General features: G+C 42.2%; 1 protein-coding gene across 1 annotated transcript in view; it reads right to left on the bottom strand.

Annotated features, from left to right (window-relative positions):
* Positions 1–13,794, bottom strand: part of LOC149448979 (meckelin-like) — a 55,147-nt gene that overhangs the window by 10,052 nt on the left and 31,301 nt on the right. The window contains exons 16-24 of the mRNA XM_089693984.1: positions 8,116–8,214; positions 7,640–7,738; positions 6,707–6,802; positions 6,533–6,632; positions 5,701–5,819; positions 4,891–5,031; positions 3,420–3,500; positions 1,764–1,880; positions 794–910 (exon numbers count right to left, since the gene is read on the bottom strand). Of these exons, the coding sequence (XP_089550110.1) occupies positions 794–910; positions 1,764–1,880; positions 3,420–3,500; positions 4,891–5,031; positions 5,701–5,819; positions 6,533–6,632; positions 6,707–6,802; positions 7,640–7,738; positions 8,116–8,214 (969 nt within the window). The remainder of the gene's footprint in view (positions 1–793; positions 911–1,763; positions 1,881–3,419; positions 3,501–4,890; positions 5,032–5,700; positions 5,820–6,532; positions 6,633–6,706; positions 6,803–7,639; positions 7,739–8,115; positions 8,215–13,794) is intronic.

The following is a 13,794-nucleotide window of genomic DNA, read 5'->3' as shown; positions in this document are numbered from 1 at the left end:
GTAGAGGAAGGAGGAGGGAGAGGAAAGGAGAAGTATAGGAGAGCGAGGAGACAGAAGGAAAGGGAGGGAGGAGGGAAGAGGCGAGTTGTTGTTTTGACAGTCACATATAAAAGTAAAAGGAATGTCTGAACAGATCTAATATGGTATAAAACAACCTCCATACCAGTGAGAGGACCAGTACTCCTAATACTGTAGATGTTTTCTTTACATTAATGATCTATTTATTGTTCTCCAGCCACCCTTTTGGAGGCTCATTTGGGAGGTCACTATAGGGTTATTGTGGGTTCAATCACACCACTTGAATATGTGCGTTCTGTAGGGATGGTGTGATGCACTGTAATAACATATCATACTGTTTACGTTTTTAACTTTATTGTAGTGTTGCAAAATGACACTTCATTCAGCTCTATGATGTTGCGATGTTCTGCAGTGACATGCAGTATTGCGTTTTGCTGTATAAAAATGCAAACACTGGTTTTCACTGCGCTCTTGCCTAGGCTGGTCTCTGCAGATCAGCGCATCTTAATGGTTTTGGCATGAATGAGCCTTTGATGGGATTGCCAGTTAGGAAGTCAGTGGTGCACAGGGGAATGTCTTCCCCAGGACCAGAGCTTTAGGTGTTACATTCATTCCAGAAAACTCCTAAATTGATAGATAAAATATATTCTGGAATTACGAAATTTTCTTTTCTACAAACCAAACGGTCATTTTTGCTTAGTGCTGCCCAGTGATCAGTCCTTAACCTGCTAAATTCAACATTCAAACATTGTGGGAGAGGAAGACGAAGCCATACCTCCTTCAGCGGCTGCATGATCTTGTCATATTGTTCCCGCACACGATCGCTCAGCACCACCTCGAAGGTCTGCATGTCTGACCCCGGCTCCAGGCCCCTCAGTGGACACAAGTTTTTCTGCATAAAAAGCATTTATATTTCCTTTTTTTTGTCCTTTCATATCAATAAAACAAAAATATCTAAAAAGGACTGCATTTTTGGGGATTTATCTGCCACTAAAGATGTGCACAACGGAAAAATTCCCTTTGTTTCGGATTTGTTCATTAAGTTAATAATTTTTTTCATAATATTTGTTATGTTATGTTAGAATGATTTGTTTTCGGAATTTGCTTTGTATATTCGGATTCAGTTTGTATATGCCTTATTTTCTAATCTATTTGAATTTTAGAAGATGGCTATATTTGTATTTTTTATTCAATTTTTTCTATTCTATTCTTTTATTTCTTTTTCTATGTTATTAAAATCGATTCAAATTTCAGAAGACCGCTATATTCATTCTATTTTATTATATTCTGGTCTTTTCTATTCTATTCAAATTGATTAGAATTTTGGAAGACAGCTATATTTGTTCTAATTTATTCTGTCCTTTTTTTTCTATTCTATTCTTTTCTATTCTGTTGTTTTATTATTTTATAGTTTTCCTATTCTGTTCTGTTTCATCCTATTCTATTCTATTCAGCGGCCCAAGTGAGAATCATCATCTTATTTCACTTTTATACCTTACTGCATTTATTGCAATATGTTTCCATTTCGAATTCAAATTAATTTTCAAATTCTAATTTAGGTAATTTGTTATTTTGCTATGTTATTTCAAGTCATTATAATTTGTTTCAGATTCGTAGAAATTTGTTACTATTGCGATTCAGACATTCGAATACATCTGAATCTCGGAATAATGAAAATTTTGTCTGAATTTCGGTTCATAACGAAACTGTTTGCACATGTCTATCTGCCACTTAGCGCTACTCACTTCCTCCTTCCTCAGATTGTCCATCATCATCTCCATGCTGACATCTGCTTGTCCATGTACTGATCGGCCATGTATGTAATATCCATAACACTTGTGGGTCAGAACCAGAACCGAGACCTGCAACAACATTTGTCTTCATAACACAAAAATCTGAACTCCCACAGTGGGCAAAATAATTGAATAACTTCATATTAAAGCCCAACTTTGGACAATTATATTTTTAGCAGTTTTGAATGGAGTGGAGAAGATCTACAATTTTTGTCAGGTTTTTACTTTTGCTCACCGCTCTCCAAATATAAGATATATTATTCAGGAGTGACATCACCACTCTCCAGATATAAGATATATTATACAGGAGTGACATCACCGCTCTCCAGATATAAGATATATTATACAGGAGTGACATCACCGCTCTCCAGATATAAGATATATTATACAGGAGTGACATCACCACTCTCCAGATATAAGATATATTATACAGGAGTGACATCACCACTCTCCAGATATAAGATATATTATACAGGAGTGACATCACCGCTCTCCAGATATAAGATATATTATACAGGAGTGACATCACCGCTCTCCAGATATAAGATATATTATACAGGAGTGACATCACCGCTCTCCAGATATAAGTTATATTATACAGGAGTGACATCACCACTCTCCACATAGAATAAATATTATATAGGAGTAACGTCACAGCTCGACATATGTAAGATATATTATACAGAAGTGACATCACCGCTCTCCAGATATAAGATATATTATACAGGAGTGATATCACCGCCCTCCAGATATAAGATATATTATACAGAAGTGACATCACCGCTCTCCAGATATAAGATATAGTATTCACAAGTGACATCACCGCTCTCCAGATATAAGATATATTATACAGGAGTGACATCACTGCTCTCCAGATTTAAGATATATTATACAGAAGTGACATCACCACTCTCCAGATATAAGATATATTATACAGAAGTGACATCACCGCTCTCCAGATATAAGTTATATTATACAGGAGTGACATCACCACTCTCCACATAGAATAAATATTATATAGGAGTAACGTCACAGCTCGACATATGTAAGATATATTATACAGAAGTGACATCACCGCTCTCCAGATATAAGATATATTATACAGGAGTGATATCACTGCTCTCCAGATATACTGTAAGATATATTATACAGGAGTGACATCACCGCTCTCCAGATATACTGTAAGATATATTATACAGGAGTGACATCACCGCCCTCCAGATATAAGATATATTATACAGGAGTGACATCACCGCCCTCCAGATATAAGATATATTATACAGGAGTGACATCACCGCTCTCCAGATATACTGTAAGATATATTATACAGGAGTGACATCACCGCCCTCCAGATATACTGTAAGATATATTATACAGGAGTGACATCACCGCCCTCCAGATATACTGTAAGATATATTATACAGGAGTGACATCACCGCCCTCCAGATATACTGTAAGATATATTATACAGGAGTGACATCACCGCCCTCCAGATATACTGTAAGATATATTATACAGGAGTGACATCACTGCTCTCCACGTAGAAGATACAATATATATCCTTATATAGGATATGGTTTTGCTGTGATTGGACATATAAACACTCACATTGCTGAGAGAACAGAGGTCGGCAAACTGTCTAATTTTGTCTTCAACAAATCGTTCATAGATGAAAATGAAGAAGAGAACCTGTAAAATAAAGTGAATTAATATCTGTAATGGTTTTGCAGTGAGACCTCCTTGGCAGCCATTAAGGAGATTCTTTATCTTCCTACAGCTCCAGATAGAAACATTTCATTATGTGGGCACCTTATGTCTCCTGAATCTCCCTATAATGGGGAAGAGTTACAATATCTGTAATGTTTTTATTCCTGTTTGTAACCCCATTGGGTAGATTTCCTCCCATTTCCGATCCTGGCGACAACTGCACAGAAAATTAAATAAGCAGTTGTCACCAGGACAGGATGGTAAAAGCAGCACACTCCATTACAATACATTTTTTTTATCATGTCCTTGATATACATTGCTTTGGGCAAATCTAAAAAAGATTGTACCAATAAATGTTAGAATGTGTGACCAAGAAAATACCCAACAATGCATCACCAAAGCACTGGAAAAGGAAAAAGGAGCCTTAAAACATGTCGGTGTTATAATGCCAGTTGATATTCAGTACAAAGTGCATTGTAATACACATCGAGAAAGGGCAACAACACATGCTGACATGCATTCCTATTGATTTAGATGAAAAACACATCAGGGGAAATGATTCTTTCAGTGTGTTAAAGCTTTGTGAATTGTCCTCATCTATCATATCCTGCTCTGTGTTTACTCAACTATTCAATAAGGGCGCATGTTGTTCAATTGCATTTGTATAGATTACCGCTGTGCTACTATATTTGTATATATTTGGTATTATATTTGTAGAATTTTTGTTTTTATTATTTGAATACAGTTGTTTTCATATGTGTATACAGTTATTATTATATTTGGATACCTTTGTTATTATGTTTGGATACATTTCTCTTTATATTTGAAGACATTTGTTTTTATATATGAATACCTTTGTTTTTATATTTGAAAACATTTGCTTTTATACAGTATTTGGATACCGTTGTTATTATATTGGTATATATTTCTCTTTATATTTGAATGCATTGGTTATTATGTTTGGATACCTTTGTTTTTATATTTGGATACCTTTGTTATTATATTTGGATACATTTGTTATTATATTTGGATACATTTGTTTGTATATTTGCATACATTTATTATATTTGCATACACTTATTTTTGTATACATTTTTTATGATAAATATATACATGGATTGTTGACTTTCAATGAGTTTAACATCAAAGTGTCTTTATAGCATTTGCACACTTCACACAAATATTTTATATCAATCCCTCCTAGTGCACCACTCTACAATATCCTATAATATTATATAAGATCCATATGCCGACCAAATAAGAATCACCTGATCCCCTCCCTCCCTCCCCCCCCCCCCCCCCATCCGCAGTGTTAAACAGTGTCTGCCGGCAGAAAACTATGGGCAATACCCCCAGTGCTCCTATCATGTACCTGTACCAGGCCAACAGCTAGCCACATGGAGGCTGCGATTCCGAACCTCAGGATGATGCTCCAGGGGGCCTGGTAAGATCCAGCAGAAGGGTTCAAGTCCAAGTTCAGGTCCTTGGCTGTGATGTTTTTAAGACCAACAACCTGCATGGAGATGTGGGCAGGATGTTAAACTGAGGAGCTATATATTCATTTAATTGTAGTTTCAGAAATATAAATAATCTGCACAGATGACAACAAATGATCCCCATATTGTTTGTAATATGATTATCTCCTATGATCTTCAGCTCCAGCTAGTGGCCATAATATGTATTTTTTTTTAATACCGCCTTATGGCCACTAGATGGTGCAGACTATCAGAAGAGATAATTATATTACAAACAATATGTAAATGAGTTGTGCATGTGAATGCTTAAGACATCAATATTTTTTATGCCTAGATTGTTAACATTTTGCAGCTCTTTTCAATAGTAAGTTTATATCATGTAGATGAAAGAAGATTTGCAGAGTTTTATTCTGCTCTCACAACCTGAAGGCCAACGTGAACCTCTCACATGTCTGTTTCCCTCAGTGTTTGCTCATCCTAACACTGTCATTAAGGGGAGGAGATGTCTCCTGGGAATTCTTGAATGTTTAAGAAATAGCAACAAGTATTTTGTATCAACTGCTTTCTGGTTAACAGGACATTTGGCACATAACAGCACAAAAACACTCAAAATGAGGTAAAGGCATTAATACAATACTGCAGGTTATTGCCAAGTGATGAAACCCATTTTTTTTTTCTAAAAGGCAGAAATACACTTTAGACATCACCTCTAGAAGTAGCAGAACCATGAAGAGCTGGAACATTGGGCTTAGTTTCCGGCAAGTCTGGATCTCATTCCATTCATTTGCCACCAGGACCGTCCTCCATATACTCACACTGGATTTCCCTGGAAGGCAAAACTCGATTAAAGTGATTAAAAAAAGGTGCTAGCTTTATAAATAAATACCTACCTACCTAACAGAACTGTGGGCAAAGCACAAGTCTCAGCATGCCAACTCTGCCAACAAATTTACCTTTCATTTTGCTAGCGCAAAAAACATTTAAACGTTGAAATTGAAATTCTATATTTATTATTATTATTATTTTTTTAAATTAAGAAAATGTATTAACATATTACACACACACATATATATATATATGTGTGTGTGTGTGTGTGTGTTTCCTTTAATTGTTCACATTTCAATATAGCTCACATTTAAATATAATATAGATATATAAATATATATATATATATATATGTATATATATCAAATTTAAATAACTAAAACTGTAGTAAAATAACAAATTCTATATATATCAGATAAGGTTGATTATAAATTTGTAATTTCATTTTCTTTTGATCTCCTGATCTGCAAAACTGCATTGACCAAAATGTATTTCTTTTCTACTCATTCTCAATTTTTCTTTGGCTACATAAACTATTACAGACAAGGAAAGAAAATGTGATATTATGACCCATTTTCCCCATATACCAGACCAATTCATTAAAAGATGTTTAGCCTTTCAGTAGTATATCTTGTAAAGGGCCTCTGTATTTTTTGGACGGGGAAGGGGTCATCCCATCCATAAGGAGCAATTTGTCATTTTATTGCACTGTACCTTGTGAATTGGATGCTGATTGGTCCTTCGATCTCTCCCAGTCGATGAGGAAAATGTTGGCAGTTAGCTGAGTGACCAGCAGGTGGAGCAATTCCAACACCTGCAAACAAGAGAGTATGAGGCATCCAATTCCACACTGAGCCCAGACTCCCCGGCCAATACCACACACTTTACCTTTAGGGCGAACGCCAACGACATATAGATGATAAAATCAGTCTCAACCTGACCACCGGATGGAGGCAAGGTGACCGTCACTGCCGTTGTCTGACCCTGATGGGGAATAGTGGGAGATAGTGAGATAATGATGGTAAAACACTCTAATGTGTACACTGTGCAAATCAAATCCAGTGACACTGAAGTGTAAGTTCCTCTGGTACAGAGACTGATGTGACTGGCTCAGTGTTTTTTGTACAGCACTGTGGTATATGTCAGAGCTATATAAATGTATATCAATAATAGCGTGTGACTGTGGTGAGATATTAGAGTGTAAGCTCCTCTGGTGCAGAGACTGCTGTTACAGCCTCAGTGTTCTCTGTACAGCACTATGATATATGTCAGAGCTATATAAATGTATAATAATAGTATGTGACTGTGGGGGGACATTAGAGTGTAAGCTCCTCTGGTGCAGAGACTGATGTGACTGGCTCAGTGTTCTCTGTACAGCACTGCAGTATATGTCAGAGCTATATAAATGTATAATAATAGTGTGTGACTGTGGGGGGGACATTAGAGTGTAAGCTCCTCTGGTGCAGAGACTGACATGACTGGCTCAGTGTTCTCTGTACAGCACTGCGGTATATGTCAGAGCTATATAAATGTATAATAATAGTGTGTGACTGTGGGGGGACATTAGAGTGTAAGCTCCTCTGGTGCAGAGACTGACATGACTGGCTCAGTGTTCTCTGTACAGCACTACGGTATATGTCAGAGCTATATAAATGTATAATAATAGTGTGTGACTGTGGGGGGACATTAGAGTGTAAGCTCCTCAGGTGCAGAGACTGCTGTGACTGGCTCAGTGTTCTCTGTACAGCACTGCGGTCTATGTCAGAGCTATATAAATGTATAACAATAAAGACTAATGTGACTGGGAACTAATAAGAATACCTTAAATGCAATTAGCCAGTAGATTGATGTTCCATAGACAACAAGGAAAAATGTGTTTGCCAGAGCTCCGCAGGAAAACGCCAAAAATTTAATTATCACCTGAAAAATATAGGAGTACATTTCGACCACAAGAAACATGGGCAATGTTGACAACATTTTATCAGAAATAAAAGTCTGTTTATAATAAAAATGTTGTATGAATGTAACAATATTTTGCAAAGCTGAAACGATAATCGCATTTTGTGGAATATGTGTATTACTTATGATCTTGATACAAAAACAGAGTAAAAGTACTAGATGTAACTCTCTATCAGTTTGCTGTGATCTCTTGTGCAGCAGGGCTCAGGACTCTCAGGAGATGCCATTATCATCTTCACTGTCATGCCAGGGCCAGAGTGACATTCGTGGGATCAGTATAGGGAGATTTGTGACTTCATGGACATCTTCATCCAACAGCTGATCAACGCAGTACTCACCATTATCCCAATATTCTGCTGACCTGATCTCCGCAGCCAACTAGTGGTCTCCAAGATGGCTACAACAGCAGCAAGTGAGCCCAAGACTCCGAGCGCAATCTGCAGAATACAGAAAGCATGTTTTGCTGAAAAACATTTCAGGTTTTTATAAATAGGTCAGTGCTGTCTCATTCACTTGTTTTTGTAAACTGTAGCTTGAGCTACTGAGCTCTCTAAATAGCAAAGAAGCTTAACATATATAAGAACACAAAATATTAATAAACAATAATATTAAACATTGACAAAAAAAAAACCTAACCTAAAATATATTTATTTTGTAGTGCTTGTATAGTAAACAAAACATTTAAAAAAAAAATGTGTTCTCTATAGCTGCACAGGCTCTTGTGCAAAGTTTTTTAATGGTCACCAACACAGCAAAGAAACCATAACCCCCTAACAGTCCTAAAACGAACACTGACAGGAATAGTGCCCCGTCGATGGGGTCAGTGGGAGGAATGGTGCCCCATCGATGGGGTCAGTAGGAGGAATGGTGCCCCATCGATGGGGTCAGTGGAAGGAATGGTGCCCCATCGATGGGGTCAGTGGGAGGAATGGTGCCCCATCAATGGGGTCAGTGGGAGGAATGGTGCCCCATCAATGGGGTCAGTGGGAGGAATGGTGCCCCATCAATGGGGTCAGTGGGAGGAATGGTGCCCCATCGATGGGGTCAGTAGGAGGAATGGTGCCCCATCGATGGGGTCAGTGGAAGGAATGGTGCCCCATCGATGGGGTCAGTGGGAGGAATGGTGCCCCATCAATGGGGTCAGTGGGAGGAATGGTGCCCCATCAATGGGGTCAGTGGGAGGAATGGTGCCCCATCGATGGGGTCAGTGGGAGGAATGGTGCCCCATCGATGGGGTCAGTGGGAGGTATGGTGCCGCATCGATGGGGTCAGTGGGAGGAATGGTGCCCCATCGATGGGGTCAGTGGGAGGAATGGTGCCCCATCGATGGGGTCAGTGGGAGGAATGGTGTCCCATCGATGGGGTCAATGGGAGGAATGGTGTCCCATCGATGGGGTCAGTGGGAGGAATGGTGTCCCATCGATGGGGTCAGTGGGAGGAATGGTGCCCCATCGATGGGGTCAGTGGGAGGAATGTTGCCCCATCGATGGGGTCAGTGGGAGGAATGGTGCCCTATCCATGGGTTCAGTGGGAGGAATAGTGCCCCTTTGAGTCAGTATGTAGAATAGTACTCTAAGGGCCAGATAAAGGAAAGACAAGGGCCAAATCTGGCCCCCAGGTCGCAGTTTGGAGACCACTGCTCTAACCCTAACTCTGTATCTAAGACCCACTAACCCTAACTCTAAACTTCTTAACCATGTAACCCTCCTAACCCTCATCCTGTATCCCTAATATTAAACCTCCCAACCCTAACTCTATATCCCTGACAATAACCTTACTAACCCTAAGCCTCACCTTGAATCCCCAACCCTCCAACCCTAAGCCTGTATCCCTGACAATATTCCTACTAACCCTAACTCGCATCCCTATCCCTAACCCTGTATCCCTACACATAACCCTTCTAAACCTCTAACCCTCACCCTGTATCCCTGACAATAACCCTACACCTCACCTTGTGTCCCTAACCCTCTAACTCTGTATTTATAACCCTAACCCTGTATCTTCTCTACTCATCCAAAAAACGTTTAACCCTAACACTGTGTCCCTAACACTAAACATCTTAACCATGTAATCCTAACCCTCTAACCTAGGTGTCTCCAAACTTTCTAGGCAAAAGGCCTGTTTTCTGAGGACCGGACTGTGACTAGTGGGAGCAGAAAATGTCCCAGCATCAGTAGGCATAAACAATGCCCCATCATTGGTTTGAATGGAAGGAACAGTGCCCCATAGTTGGTATCAATGGGAAGAATAGTGCCCACCAATGCTGTCAGTGGGAAGAATAGTGCCCCATTGACGGGGTCAGTAGGAGGAATAGTGCCCCATTGATGGTGTCAGTGGGAGGAATAGTGCCCCATCGATGGGGTCAGTGGGAGGAATAGTGCCCCATTGATGGTGTCAGTGGGAGGAATTGTGTCCCATCGATGGTGTCAGTGGGAGGAATTGTGTCCCATCGATGGGGTCAGTGGGAGGAATGGTGCCCCATCGATGGGTCAGTGGGAGGAATGTTGCCCCATCGATGGGGTCAGTGGGAGGAATGGTGCCCTATCCATGGGTTCAGTGGGAGGAATAGTGCCCCTTTGAGTCAGTATGTAGAATAGTACTCTAAGGGCCAGATAAAGGAAAGACAAGGGCCAAATCTGGCCCCCAGGTCGCAGTTTGGAGACCACTGCTCTAACCCTAACTCTGTATCTAAGACCCACTAACCCTAACTCTAAACTTCTTAACCATGTAACCCTCCTAACCCTCATCCTGTATCCCTAATATTAAACCTCCCAACCCTAACTCTATATCCCTGACAATAACCTTACTAACCCTAAGCCTCACCTTGAATCCCCAACCCTCCAACCCTAAGCCTGTATCCCTGACAATATTCCTACTAACCCTAACTCGCATCCCTATCCCTAACCCTGTATCCCTACACATAACCCTTCTAAACCTCTAACCCTCACCCTGTATCCCTGACAATAACCCTACACCTCACCTTGTGTCCCTAACCCTCTAACTCTGTATTTATAACCCTAACCCTGTATCTTCTCTACTCATCCAAAAAACGTTTAACCCTAACACTGTGTCCCTAACACTAAACATCTTAACCATGTAATCCTAACCCTCTAACCTAGGTGTCTCCAAACTTTCTAGGCAAAAGGCCTGTTTTCTGAGGACCGGACTGTGACTAGTGGGAGCAGAAAATGTCCCAGCATCAGTAGGCATAAACAATGCCCCATCATTGGTTTGAATGGAAGGAACAGTGCCCCATAGTTGGTATCAATGGGAAGAATAGTGCCCACCAATGCTGTCAGTGGGAAGAATAGTGCCCCATTGACGGGGTCAGTAGGAGGAATAGTGCCCCATTGATGGTGTCAGTGGGAGGAATAGTGCCCCATCGATGGGGTCAGTGGGAGGAATAGTGTCCCATCAATGGGATTCATGGGAGGAACAGTTCCCCATTGATGGTGTCAGTGGGAGGAATTGTGTCCCATCGATGGGGTCAGTGGGAGGAATGGTGCCCCATCGATGGGTCAGTGGGAGGAATGTTGCCCCATCGATGGGGTCAGTGGGAGGAATGGTGCCCTATCCATGGGTTCAGTGGGAGGAATAGTGCCCCTTTGAGTCAGTATGTAGAATAGTACTCTAAGGGCCAGATAAAGGAAAGACAAGGGCCAAATCTGGCCCCCAGGTCGCAGTTTGGAGACCACTGCTCTAACCCTAACTCTGTATCTAAGACCCACTAACCCTAACTCTAAACTTCTTAACCATGTAACCCTCCTAACCCTCATCCTGTATCCCTAATATTAAACCTCCCAACCCTAACTCTATATCCCTGACAATAACCTTACTAACCCTAAGCCTCACCTTGAATCCCCAACCCTCCAACCCTAAGCCTGTATCCCTGACAATATTCCTACTAACCCTAACTCGCATCCCTATCCCTAACCCTGTATCCCTACACATAACCCTTCTAAACCTCTAACCCTCACCCTGTATCCCTGACAATAACCCTACACCTCACCTTGTGTCCCTAACCCTCTAACTCTGTATTTATAACCCTAACCCTGTATCTTCTCTACTCATCCAAAAAACGTTTAACCCTAACACTGTGTCCCTAACACTAAACATCTTAACCATGTAATCCTAACCCTCTAACCTAGGTGTCTCCAAACTTTCTAGGCAAAAGGCCTGTTTTCTGAGGACCGGACTGTGACTAGTGGGAGCAGAAAATGTCCCAGCATCAGTAGGCATAAACAATGCCCCATCATTGGTTTGAATGGAAGGAACAGTGCCCCATAGTTGGTATCAATGGGAAGAATAGTGCCCACCAATGCTGTCAGTGGGAAGAATAGTGCCCCATTGACGGGGTCAGTAGGAGGAATAGTGCCCCATTGATGGTGTCAGTGGGAGGAATAGTGCCCCATCGATGGGGTCAGTGGGAGGAATAGTGTCCCATCAATGGGATTCATGGGAGGAACAGTTCCCCATTGATGGTGTCAGTGGGAGGAATTGTGCCCCATCGATGGGGTCAGTGGGAGGAATAGTGCCCCATCAATGGGGTCAGTAGGAGGAATAGTTCCCCATTGATGAGGTCAGTGGGAGGAATAGTGCCCCATCGATGGGGTCAGTAGGAGGAATAGTTCCCCATCAATGGTGTCAGTGGGAGGAATAGTGTCCCATCAATGGGGTTCATGGGAGGAATAGTTTCCCATTGATGGTGTCAGTGGGAGGAATTGTGCCCCATCGATGGGGTCAGTGGGAGGAATAGTGCCCCATCAATGGGGTCAGTAGGAGGAATAGTTCCCCATTGATGGGGTCTGTGGGAGGAATAGTGCCCCATCGATGGGGTCAGTGGGAGGAATAGTGCCCCATCAATGGGGTCAGTAGGAGGAATAGTTCCCCATTGATGGGGTCAGTGGGAGGAATAGTGCCCCATCGATGGGGTCAGTAGGAGGAATAGTTCCCCATCAATGGTGTCAGTGGGAGGAATAGTGTCCCATCAATGGGGTTCATGGGAGGAATAGTTTCCCATTGATGGTGTCAGTGGGAGGAATTGTGCCCCATTGATGGGGTCAGTGGGAGGAATAGTGCCCCATCAATGGGGTCAGTAGGAGGAATAGTTCCCCATTGATGGGGTCTGTGGGAGGAATAGTGCCCCATCGATGGGGTCAGTGGGAGGAATAGTGCCCCATCGATGGGGTCAGTGGGAGGAATAGTGCCCCATCGATGGGGTCAGTGGGAGGAATGATTCTCCATTGATGGGGTCAGTGGGAGGAATAGTGCCCAGTCGATGGGGTCAGTAGGAGGAATGGTGCCCCATCGATGGGGTCAGTGGGAGGAATAGTGCCACGTCGATGGGGTCAGTGGGAGGAATAGTTCCCCATCAATGGGGTCCGTGGGAGGAATAGTTCCCGATTGATGGTGTCAGTGGGAGGAATAGTGCCTCATCGATGGGGTCAGTGGGAGGAATAGTTCCCCACCGATGGGGTCAGTGGGAGGAATAGTTCCCCACCGATGGGGTCAGTGGGAGGAATAGTTCCCCACCGATGGGGTCAATGGGAGGAATAGTTCCCCACCAATGGGGTCAGTGGGAGGAATAGTGCCCCGTCGATGGGGTCAGTTGGAGGAATAGTGCCCCGTCGATGGGGTCAGTAGGAGGAATAGTGCTTAATCGATGGGGTCAGTGGGAGGAACAGGGCCCCATCGAGTCAGTATGTAGAATAGCACTCTAAAGGCCAGATAAAGGAAAGACAAGGGCCACATCTGGCCCCCAGGTCACAGTTTGGAGACCACTGCTCTAACCCTGTATCTCAAACCCACTAATCCTAACTCTACATCCTGAACCCTAACCCTCACCTCATATCCCTAACCCTTCTGTCCCTCCTACCCCTAACTCTGCATCCCTAACTATCCTGACCCTGTATCTCCAACCCCCACCCTGTATCCCCAACCCTCCTAACCTTCTAACCCTTCACCTGTTATCCTTGCCCTCCTAACCCATCTATATCATACAGACATTTTCTGAGGAG

The sequence above is a fragment of the Staurois parvus genome, unplaced genomic scaffold, assembly GCF_062004578.1.
Source record: "Staurois parvus isolate SC_StPar_1 unplaced genomic scaffold, SC_StPar_1.0 ptg000646l, whole genome shotgun sequence".
Classification (NCBI taxonomy): domain Eukaryota; kingdom Metazoa; phylum Chordata; class Amphibia; order Anura; family Ranidae; genus Staurois; species Staurois parvus.
This window is presented reverse-complemented; position numbering and strand designations above follow the sequence as displayed.